The sequence below is a fragment of the Hyposmocoma kahamanoa genome, unplaced genomic scaffold (genome assembly GCF_003589595.1).
Source record: "Hyposmocoma kahamanoa isolate Upper Pololo Valley unplaced genomic scaffold, ASM358959v1 100021, whole genome shotgun sequence".
NCBI lineage: Eukaryota > Metazoa > Arthropoda > Insecta > Lepidoptera > Cosmopterigidae > Hyposmocoma > Hyposmocoma kahamanoa.
Genome location: NW_020653200.1, coordinates 16,608,744 through 16,620,974, shown reverse-complemented (window position 1 = coordinate 16,620,974; position 12,231 = coordinate 16,608,744). Strand labels below are relative to the sequence as shown.

Sequence of the window (12,231 nt, the reverse complement as noted above, 5' to 3'; positions counted from 1 at the left end):
TAGTTACGAAAAAATGCATTAACGAACGCTAACGGAGAATAATTTGAGAAACAATAAATTCATTTCTGACCATTTATAGTATTTTTTCTTATTCATTCCGGAAACTTATAGTGCGCCTCACGTATAAGATCGTTGACTTAGTATTTTTTATTAGATATGAGAAAAATGTTAATAAATAATAATAATAAATAGCGCACACACTCAACATAGCCCCGCACTAGGGAAACACTGTGTCGCGGGTGCCATGAACATACACATAGACAACCACAAACTGCACCCAAACTCACGAGATAAATAAATGTAGGCCATACAATTATTTCTCCCGGCCCGGGAAATGAACCTGGGACCTCTGCGTGGCAGTCCGGCGTGGGAACCGTTCGGCCACTGAGGCAGTATAAATATTGACCTATTTGAAGCCACAATATAGTATATAGTAGATGGTTTATAGTAGATAATATAATATATAGTAGATGGTTTTTAGGTATCTACTAAGAGCATATTTTAAGCAGATTTTTTTCTATGTAACGATAGTGATAAATTAAAACAAAAATGGGACCATACTTTAAAATTAACCTTTACTTAAACCAAAGTAATCCTATAGGAAATGAAACTATTTTTCCGGATTTAAATCGCGTATATTTGTTTTTTCAAACAAACCTACGTTTCGGGCCCTTTACAGGTCCCGCGGTCACGGTTGACTAGTGGGACATGAGAGATTTAATCCTGAAAAATAGTTTCATTTCCTATGTGTATCAATCGCGAAAACCTAAGAACTCAATAAAGTAATCCTAGTTAATCCCTTATTATATAAAAATCGTGAAATAACGTCTGTTTATTTGTGTAATTTATTAGAACATATCAATCAACTCACTTATAAATAGACATGATCATTAGATAATGTGTCCGGAAAATAATATCAATTCACGTACGAATTAAAAATGTACTGTGTTTAAAAACGGCTATGACAACATACCATGCTCATGTGCTTGCATGGTTACTTGTGGTGGCATTTCATGGTACATCGCACAAGTTTTATTCTGCAAAAAATGCGTAAGCATATTGGTAAATATCACAGGAACATAATTATACTCGTAGACCACACTTTGTTAGATTATACATTAACGACAGCATGTTGAAATTTATGAGAAATTACAGGCACTTATTTGAATAAAGTAGATTCTTATAAAGTAAGCTTGAGAAAAAGGAACAAATTAGTATGTATTTCCAAGTTTACATATTGTTAGGTACACTATGGCGTGTACCTAACAATATGTAAACAAATGTATGGTAACAAAAGTTTATTATATAAAGTTTGTTATAATTTCTAGAAATTTTTCGTTTATGAAATGAGATGACGTACTTGTGATGTAAATGAAATTATAGTGAAATGACATGAAAAAATGTAATATTCATTCCAATCGTGGCATTGTTGAAGTTTTATTCTACGACATTTGGTCTAATGATGCATATTGTTGCAGTTCTGGTCAGCGTTTGTGCCCTGCGCAACGCAGAACAAGGATGCCGTGCAGCTGACGCTGGAGCAAATCGATGTCATCCGCCGCCTCGTCGACAAGTACCCGCAACACATGCAGCTGGCCACCTCCGTCACCGGTAATGCACTCACAATAATATAACTTCCATAATTACACAAAATAAAAATGGGGGTAAATCAATTTGCTACTCCGCGAACACAGCAAAATTTTAATCGTGCTTAATAACTGCGCTTATGTTGAATATACAAAACAAGAGCAGCTATTTTACACAATTTAACATTCACTCCAATTTTTTACATGGATTTCCTTAAAGTAACAACTGAATCGTTTAGTCACGTTTGTGAATATGTTCGGCCACTAGTATAGAAACACCTTATCCAGGATTTCTTTCTGAATATCTGAAGTCGCTCTAAGGCTGCGAGTAGATGTTGTACTAAATTTTGTAAAGAGAGTGTCGCTATCATTTATTATTCCATCATACAAGTGTATTGTGATTTCGTCTATCCTGTGCGCATGTGCCCTAATAAGTCCTCAAAGTCGGGCTTATTCTGCTGACAATATATTCCTATTCTCTTGTAGTAAATTATTTGCAAGAGAAGCAGTTGGGTGGCCCGAATTTGACCACGACGCGGCAGCAACAGCCGGGAACATAAATACTGCAAAGCTCTCATACCAATCTATGTATTTCTGTGATTAATTGAAAACTCCTACAAAGTGCAAGTACTGAGAAGTAGAAGTTACTAAAGACTTCTACCCAAAGAGATAAATCGCACACTCACATACGCAATTGAAATAAAACCTAAACGCAATAAGAACCGTGTAAAAACGCCAAGAACAACACTCTACGTTTTTGTTCGACGATATATCTTCAAAGTACACGACCATCTTTTAACCATATTGTAAAGGATTGTTCCAGATGTGTAAATCTATAAAAATATAAAATAACTGGGCTGAATAATAGTAAATTCTATAACAAACGTAGAAATGCTCACGGTACTTGTTTGCAAGCTTACTATAACGTTAAACACTTCAAATTTACTTCGACTGCGAGGAAGTAAGTAATACATACTTGTAAATAAAAAAGCTGATTTCTCGTTATTATATTTGTATTCGTGTACGAATACGTAGGCAAACACGACTTTTAAAGTCACATCAAAGTTTCTTAACTATATTTTTCTATTGGCCTAGTTCTTTTTAATATAGCGCTTCGAAGGCTGTTTCTAATAGATTATCACTAATAACAGATTTCTTACAACGTTATGATTTCTTTTATTTTCCCGATATTTCGAAACAGTTGTTTTCCATGGTCACGGGTTGATTACAAAAGTAACAAACGTTTAACCACAAAGATGGATTTAAACTATCTAGTGCGTGGAATCCGGTTCTCGGTGCTTACAAAAATAAAAACAAAAATAGTTTGGCTTCAGTTTCGCGTGTGGATACAGTGAGTGTGGTTTGTCGGAAAAAAGTCAGTGACAATTGTAACGCCACAAGTAATCGAGATGAAAGTAGTCGTCGACAGCGAAAGAGGGTAGACAGATATATCTGTTCTTAAAGCTGTCATGTGCCGCTGGCCAGTCAACCCGTAATCATGGAGCAGTTCAACAAGTGGAACAGTTCCGAAATATCGGTAAAATAAAAAGAAATCATGGTGGTAAGAAACCTGTAATTAGTGATAGTCATTTAGTGATTAACCACGAATATCTATGCTTTTTTAAATTATTTCCTAGTCTTACAAAATAATAATTATTTAGTCCCTAGTGCCTAATAGTACCTGACTTTAGTTCGTTAGGCGAAGCACATCTCGTAATAATAATAAGAACAACTGTTCACTCGTTTTATAACCAACGGCTGCAGGTGAACCAGCAGCCGTGGTGCTTCACTATAGACGTGAAGCGTGGCGTAGGTGCAGAAAATAGACCACATAAATACTAGTATTAGACTGGTTAGTGGGCGGGGTCGGCGTTACCTAGCTTATCACCAGACCAGATATGAGTGTCAACAGCACGTCAGTCGTCGTTCAAATGTGATACATGATTATTTTGTGGAAAAAATAGAAATATGCCGAATTGTGCCATTATATCATGTCGCGTAAGAAGCCAAAGTATAAAAAAATACTCCGGGAGTGATTTCATTTTATCGGTAAGTACTAAAACTCTGTATTTTCTAATATTTTGAACAATACAATACTATAATTTCGAAAAACTATTTTCTTGCAACTCGGTAATAACAATATACATTGGTTGCTAGCCATCGCCGCCGTCAAAAGAACTATTTGAATGACGCTCCATGAATTGCTTGCACTAGTGTCGTATTACACTTGGTACTGGGTCCGCGTGTTGTAATCAAATTATCGATATGTAGAAACTTTGTATCAAGAAACCCGGTTTTGGTTTAGTTCAACATTTTTTTTATTGTAGCGGTACCAATGTGTAAACATAAATCGTTTACAGGTATTTAAAAGCTAACAATTTTGATTACTTAAATGTTTGGTCCTAACACTCGCAATAGTTTATTTAAATTTTCAATTTAAGTAAAAACGATATATTATTGGAAAAAAAGGAAATATAGATAGAAGAGTTACAGTGTCGATAATTTTACTATACACGTAAGTTCGTGGAGTATCAAATGAAGACTTTATGAGATTGGAGATTTTCTTTCCCTTATCTACATGATGCCTATCTCCCTATTTGCTTATTATACGTCACCTTCATCCGTTTGAGTTCTTAGTTTTGTCACAGCCATGATTTACATTTGCAGTTTTTGTATTGATTTTTTAGTTTCCCGCCGGATCCTTTTTAAAGGAGAAATGAGCTGAAGCAACAGGCAGTAAAAGCTGGGAACCTACTAAATGTAGCACCATTTGCTATAGGCATTTCATGATATCTCATTATATTGTATACATATGAATAACAACCGAAAAATTCATTAAGAAGTAAATCATTTGGTTAGTCAGGTAATATATGACATGAAACTCAGAGTTATTCACAAATTATAGACCACATCTCAATGTGAAAACATTTCTGAAGCATTGTCAGTTATTTTTCGTCAAGTTTTCATAAACATGATTCGCCTCTTCGCCTTCGGAAATAAGTATCTTCATTTTCTTGACAAGCTCGTCGACGCTATAGGTGTAGTCATGTTCAGTCAGTTCAGAAAGAGGTAATTGTTGAACAAATATATCATATTTCAGTTAGAATAAAGATTTTTATGATTACTGTGTTTTAATATTTCAACCCTTCCAGTGATCCGATTGACTTGAAATCTAGTAGGTTAATGAAAGTACGATGACAGTATAATAAATCATTAATACTGTGATTGTAGCATGTAGCTACGTATACGTACTCGCCTATAACTAATATCAATTAATATTTGCGTGTAGTAAAACCTTATGCGTATTTGGTAACAAATGTGTGCGTGTAAAACTCAGCTACGCTAGTTCTCAAAGAAATCGCTTTAAATGCCGTTTCCACATACTCCGTGGTTAACCCTAATTATAGCAAGTTTATATGCCTAGTTCAATATTCCGCTAGTTACGAAACAATGTCGATATCAATTAAATGTCACATCTGTAGATTGTCAACTTTTTGCTTTTGTTCTAAGAAGTTTATGTTCATAGGATTCTTAGCTTTTATGTGACTAGTAGGACTAGTAATAATAAAACCTTATTAGATCCAAATAAGTTTAAATTTTTGTTACCAAAACTTTTTCATTGTCTATTTTCGTTTGATAATTTATAACCAATCAAAGTTATGATACCTTAGTACTAATGTAAGATTACGTTTTCGAATGTCTGTGTGTGGTGACACCAGTTTTGATACAAAAGTTGCTTTATGCCATGCGGTGCAGAACAATATTTACCTAAAACACTTTTGTACAATACTATAGAACACGTTAAATTTACGTTGTTAAAATAGTTTCTCTGTACATCGTAAATACAAATTCAAAAGCGTGAGAAGTGAAAAAGCGATTTAGCGATTGCCATGAAAGAGTTAACTTGGCTATTTCTGCTATAAAATCTTCCAATAGCCATTGAAAGAAAAAGGCAATTCCGGAATTGCCTAGACTCTCGTTTTGAAGAGGCGGTGCATCGGCGGCCGGCGGCTGCGCGTCGCTAAGTCAACAAAATGAGCAAAACTAATTTCCTTTAGAAAACAATTTTCCATTCGCAAAGGCATGCACCAAAAAAAACGGTCTAAATGAATTTTTATTCGAAAGTAGTTAAAAAGTATGCTAAACGATGGTGCTATACATTGTTTGTGACTTGGAAAAAAGAACATCACATACATCAGTCCATACATCCATCCATACATCCATCCATACATCCATCCACACATCCATCCATACATCACATACATTCATACAGCTTCCTTTGGTTCAAAATGGATATAATTAAATAATACTAAATTGTTTGATATAATTTTTTTAAATATCAAGTGACGGGATGAACAAGTCGTGCGCCTGATGATAAGCTGGCCATAACAGTTGCAGTGCCACTCATAGCTTTAAATCGCAAAGTTCACTGGGCACTGCCACTGCGCCCGTCACCCTGAGACATAAGTTGACAAGTCCCAAGTGCCTGTAATTTCCTGTAATTACTACAGGACGTTAAAGAGTTAACCTAGATCTCTACAGAAAATTATATAAAGACTTCAGGGAACGTTAAAGAAATCTCCCATTCGTCGTGTCGTTATTAAAATAGCGGTGTATTTTATTATAATCAAATTGACGATTCAAGACAGAGTGGAGCCTTTATTAAAATTTATCAAATTGCTTTCTATTTATAGGTCGCGAATCGTAAGGAAACTGCCGCAAACAAAATTGCCCTAAACAAATAAATACGACGCTTCAAGTTAAAGCAGAAAAGATATAGTACAATTACTCTTTGAGTGCAGCTTGTTATTCAAAATATTCCTTTTTTACTTGAAAAACAGATTTGCGTTTCGTTACATTTTTACTAAGACAGATTTCTAAGCGGTCAGTTAGTATTTTGTCAGATTGGTACAGTTAAGTAGATCATAAACCCCGGACGCAAAAATAGAAGCAATATTACCTACTTCCTTATCTTCTACACATACGCATATTGAGTCGAACACTGAGATGAAATTTGCGCCCGTCACATATTGGTATCTAAAGGAGTAATTGAAAGTCGACTTGATGTAAAGACCATCTGTAGGAAGTTATAAACAGCTGAAGCGAGATCTTTATGAAATTGTTCCAGCATTCAAATAAGAATGGAAAAATAACTTAATAGACTTAATTATATTAACTATACGTACATGTAATTGTGTGTTATCCAGTGTGGAAGTAATTTACGTCCTTAATTAATATAATAATTATGTTGACAGACATCCTGCAAGCTCACAGCGCGCGCCCCCGCAAAATCGCATCGCTGATCGGCATCGAAGGGGGGCACTCCATAGCCAACTCGCTGGGCGTTCTGCGCGCGTACTACCAACTCGGCGTGCGCTACATGACTCTTACTCACACCTGCAACACACCTTGGTACGTGATGATTAAGATAATTTTTTACAATCTGCTGATCACCAAATAATTTCCAAACCAAACGAAATTTGCAATTGCGTGTAAGATAGTAAGATGTTCGTAGCTCTGTGAATGTCTACTTAAGCACTGCCCAGCGACATTTTTTGTATCTTTCTTGCGAATATTAAGCGATAAGTTTTATTTAATAATAGATTTATTTCTATCCATCATATAAAATCACCTACTTCACACGATCATAAGCCCAATCGTGCTAAATACAAAAGGAAAAACCAAAACTAAAATAAATATAGAACGCTGTCAATGTGACACGTTGTGTAACATTTGCTATCGCGCTAATTATTTCACATGTTACATAATACTATGATATTAATAACTTTAACCATAGTTGTAAATCCCACGCTTTTCCACTGTTTTCAGTACTCCCAGCTTTTATTAGTTTAAAATCGATGCTATATCAATGAATTGCTGTTATAATGCATTTTCACTGCAACTAGAAGTTGTATATGTTTAGTTGATGCGAAACTTTATTTAGTTCGACTTGGAATGACGGCGTCTTTTGCTGTAACGACACCGACGTCCAGTATCCAAGTATCAATATTGTCGTATATTAGTTTATTCGAACTTGCTGCTGCTCACCGATACTATCTCGTTTTAGTATTCTGCTTGCTCAAAGTACAAAACTGTAAGTTTTACGTGACTTACATTATTATATTTTCAGACATAACGAACTCTTCAAAAACGAAATATGTATAAAAATGATAAAGCTTCATGAAAATTACATTCAAGTTGGTCTCAGTGGAACTGGGCAGGGAGAGATGGGGCAAGGAAGGGGGGTTTTATATTTCATGGTAATTTACTCTCAAGCAGGCCGGGTAGGCTCAGACACTGCCTCCCAAATATACCGACGCTGCTCTGCGCCGCCAAGCAATTTATAATAGTGAACAAGATACTTAAATATTATATTACAAGTTACAACTCATTTTATACATTACTTAATATAAACTACAACCCTGTTCACATCTTAGTGCAATGTTACTATGTGCAAATGATACGTTATTGGTAGTAGGGGAAAGTCTGTTAATTTGACTCATTTTTTCAAACTCATTTTAGATATAGGTATATTTTTCACAATATAATTACCGGCACAATATAATTCCTATAAATGCCGGCAAATTGATTGTAGATACATTATACTTCTGTGCTGTAAGTTACATACACTTTATGATTACCTCTAAATGAACTACACTGAGCACTGAGAATTTTCATTAAAAATAACAAAAAAGATTTTTCAAAATAAAACACAGACTTTGAATATCACAACAAAAACAACATGGCCAATAAGCAATGAAGTTAGACGCATACCACTGGGCAATATATTAGCATAACTAATATATTGTAATATATTTTTATAATATTACAAAAATACTTTTTGAGATATGAGTGTGGTCCAATTTAGTTGCTGGTCCATTTTTCCCATATTTTCCCCTACTTACTAAATCTTCATAGTACCAACCATTCTCAGATTTCTTGCTAATTCTATTTCGAAAACAACCAGCAGGTTGAGTGGCTCGCGGACTCTGGGACTCAACGTCGCGAGAATATTTCGCTTTTTACGTCCTTTATTCAGCTTCCTAGAAAACGCGACCCTTTCCCAGCAAAGCTTTGTTTCATCATTGTCTTTATGGTTCAGTGAATTCTTACAATTGTTTTCAAAGTTATTGTACCTAGTTTAAGACTGAGAAAATTATCTACACGATAAATTAATTACAATGATTTTCCACGTGGAAACAGGTCTGACTCCATTTAATTACATTTTGACTACACATAATTCATGAGACACGCCTAGTGGCGCGTGGGGCCCGTACCAACTGTAAGCCTGCCACTGGCACTGCTTACAATACTGAGTCCCTATAACATTACCCCTTGACTGCAACACAACTTTTAAACGAAACAAAACCAATGTTATTTAACAGCCAAGTGCAATACAAACTTTCGTCAACAAATATCGATAGATAACTATGAATGTCCACGACTAGATACTGAAATTACACTCCATTTTCTAACTGACCTTATCACTAGACGGTAACATGATTCGTTCACCGTGTAATAGCACTGTCTAAGTAATTAAGTAAGTGCAGGATAAATTCTGGGAATCGTAGTTGTTCACGTTTTGGAAAGTTACAGGTGATTAGATGGATTTGACTTTATAAATGATTTTATCGTCTCTTCATCAACCTGTGACAAGCAAACTGTAAGTGCCTGTATCGTTCCAAGAGAGCACTTTGAAGTAGGTGCCATCAGTAAGCCGCTAGCTCCTTGTACAAACTTCTTCCTTCCTGTAGCACTGCTCCGTAAAGGGCAAAAAGGTGCGATCATCTTCGTAATCGATGTCCAAGTACCGACGCGCCGATGTGCGTTAAAGTTACATCATATTTCTGTTACACTTTGTCTGTCGTTAACCATCGGTTGCACAATTTCTTTACGCGAAGGACTCTTTTATATCTGCTTGTGTGAGCGTTATTGCGTTCCGGTTTGGAAGGGTAAGGGTGCTGGTTAAATTACAGGCACATGGGACTCGTCGACTTATGTCTCAGGGTGATGGGCGCAGTGGCAATGCCCCTAAAATCTTTGCGATATAAAGCTTTGAGTGGCAGTGCAACATTTATGGATACGCGTGTCGCTTACCACCAGGCGCAATACTTGTTCGTCCCGGCTCTTGATAATATAAAAAGACCTATTTCAACTTACTCCGCAGTTAAGAAACAGTAACGCACGAACAATCACAATTACACACAGTATATATTGCTCAACTAAATATATATAAATTGATTATATATGCATCAGTTTCGAGAGTTACACTAGACTATTTATCAAGCGGCCACTCGAGTATCATTACACAGCTTATTGAAGCTGTGTTAATTGGCTGTGGGCATGGCATGCGCCTATCGCAAATAACTACGATACCTACACTTAGATACACACACATTCGCTTACCACTTCATGGACTAGCAGCGACGCCGAGAGACCCTTACAAGAGTTTAGTGTTTGCATAATTTAGGTCGGCCTCCCACAAGCAAGCCCCCCGGTCGAAATTTTGAGGAGCATAAAAACACTGTCCTTTTCGTTTCATTGAGTTGACGCTTGTCAAATGTGCTCGTCGTAAAATCGTCAATTTTGCGTCAGGCGGCATGATTAGTGTGAAATGGCGTTGCGTTTTCAGGTTGTTAAAAAAATAGTATCTTTTTTTAACGTACACTTTACCTTCTACTTTAACGTGTATGTAGGTACTGTTATTAAAAATAAACAGCTTAAAGAATGTTTCTAATAACAAGCACACATTTACTTAAATGCTGTTATTTCTTTTAAATCTAGCTTCAAATCTTCTTTTATTTTAAAAGTATGTATTGTACTTACACAAGTTCATTTTCATGTTGACTGTACAGAAATATTGTGTGTGTATAATAAATGTAAAAGACAAGTAACTACAACGAAATAGATATCTTTTTAATTTTCTCGTTAACCATAGATACTATTCTGCCCCGTGGACGAACGGTTACATGCCGGTTACTGCCATGCAGAGGTCCTGGGTTCGATTTCCAGGCCGGGAGAAATATGTGTATGATTTACATTTATTTCTCTCGTGAGTTTGGATGTAATTTGTGGTTGCCTATTATGTATGTGTCCATGGCACCCGCGACACAGGGTTTTCCTAGTGCTAGCTTCATTTATTTGTACGAATATTAAATACCTATCAGGCCAACAGTCGCTCTATCCAGAAACACGAATCTACATGCCATTGCAACACCGTTAATCAGCTGTCAAAGCCTACTAAATTTTTTTTAAATAAAATTATGTACTTGTATTTAAAAAAAATGGAACCGCCAAAAAATAAAGGATAAGTAACTACAGAGGAAAATGGACAAGGATAAGCAATTGCGACTACCGAAAATACCCTCGGAAATGCAAGGATAAGAACACCATTACGTCTAGCCAGTATAGACACAAGTCTTACAGAACAAAATTATTTGTATACATATTATTTCTTTTCTTAAGGGAGTATTTTAGGGAATATCGCAATTTTTCAGCTTACCCCACAGATTATTCAACAATTTGTGAATAAATTGAATATAAACCCAACGTCTTCTCGAATATCAATCCACACCGTCATCGCGTACAACAATTAAGTTATATGTCATATTAACAAAAGAAAAATGTTAAAAAATTTAACATCCCTATTCTAAAATGACGAAAATTCAACAACTCTGTCCTGTAGATTGCCAAGTAAACAAAGGGACTTTTCCGAGGGACCTTAATCACGTGACCAAGCCTCCATCAGTCATGCGAGGATCACAAATACAAATATCATCTCTCCGTAAGGCTACCGTCATATGCACTAGCGGAGCGAAGAGCGGAGAAAAAAGAGAATGCAAGTACATTTAATTTGCTTACTAAATTTAAAATTATTTTGAAATTGTCTACTAGCAAATTGTTGCAATGTTTGTTCACATGTTATTAACAATTCTTAAAAGAATCAAAGATAGAAATATTTGAAAAGCAACTGTTTGAATCGGGGTAATGGCGTCAAGCAATCCCAAAACAAACTAAAAGATTTCGAGAGAGAATTCGAGCGCACATTGCAAATAAAGCCATAATTTCGTACCCCCATCGCTGACAGCGCTATGCATGTAAACAAGAAAATATTCACAACGTAAGATTTTAGAAGCTTAACAAATGACATCAAATTTGTCTATCCCACCAGCACATTCTCCTGGAAATAATTCCTCTCTGCCCTCATTTAGTTTCCCTTTGTCAAATTATATTCGCATTATGCCATAACTGCGAGGCTGTACGGACCTTTTTAAAATGCCGTCAGCCGTGAGACTAGTTAAAACGCACTTAGCTCTGTCCAACCGGATAAATATTTGCCTTAGCTTATGGCTAATGTGAATTTTTGTTGCTAAAAATGGCATAATCCTTTTTTTTCCACATAATACTTTGAAATACATCACGGTCTTTCGATGCACATTGGTTTACAAGATCAGGTTATGAAGACTCAATATTTTTTTCTCTCAGTAAAGTAAATATTTATAAAAACATTTAATAAAACTTATACAAATATGTGTTCATAAACATACACTTATATAATAGGGGTTAAAGTATGAAATTGCCGATTTGTACTGAAAATGTAAATTGTTTATTTTTTAAATTTTTAACAAATTTATTTAATCAAAAT

The 12,231-nt window shown here is 35.6% G+C and overlaps 1 protein-coding gene across 1 annotated transcript in view; it reads left to right on the top strand.

Moving 5' to 3' along the window:
* Nucleotides 1-12,231, top strand: part of LOC113228649 (dipeptidase 1-like) — a 234,544-nt gene that overhangs the window by 180,016 nt on the left and 42,297 nt on the right. The window contains exons 5-6 of the mRNA XM_026462009.1: nt 1,479-1,611; nt 6,842-6,998. Of these exons, the coding sequence (XP_026317794.1) occupies nt 1,479-1,611; nt 6,842-6,998 (290 nt within the window). The remainder of the gene's footprint in view (nt 1-1,478; nt 1,612-6,841; nt 6,999-12,231) is intronic.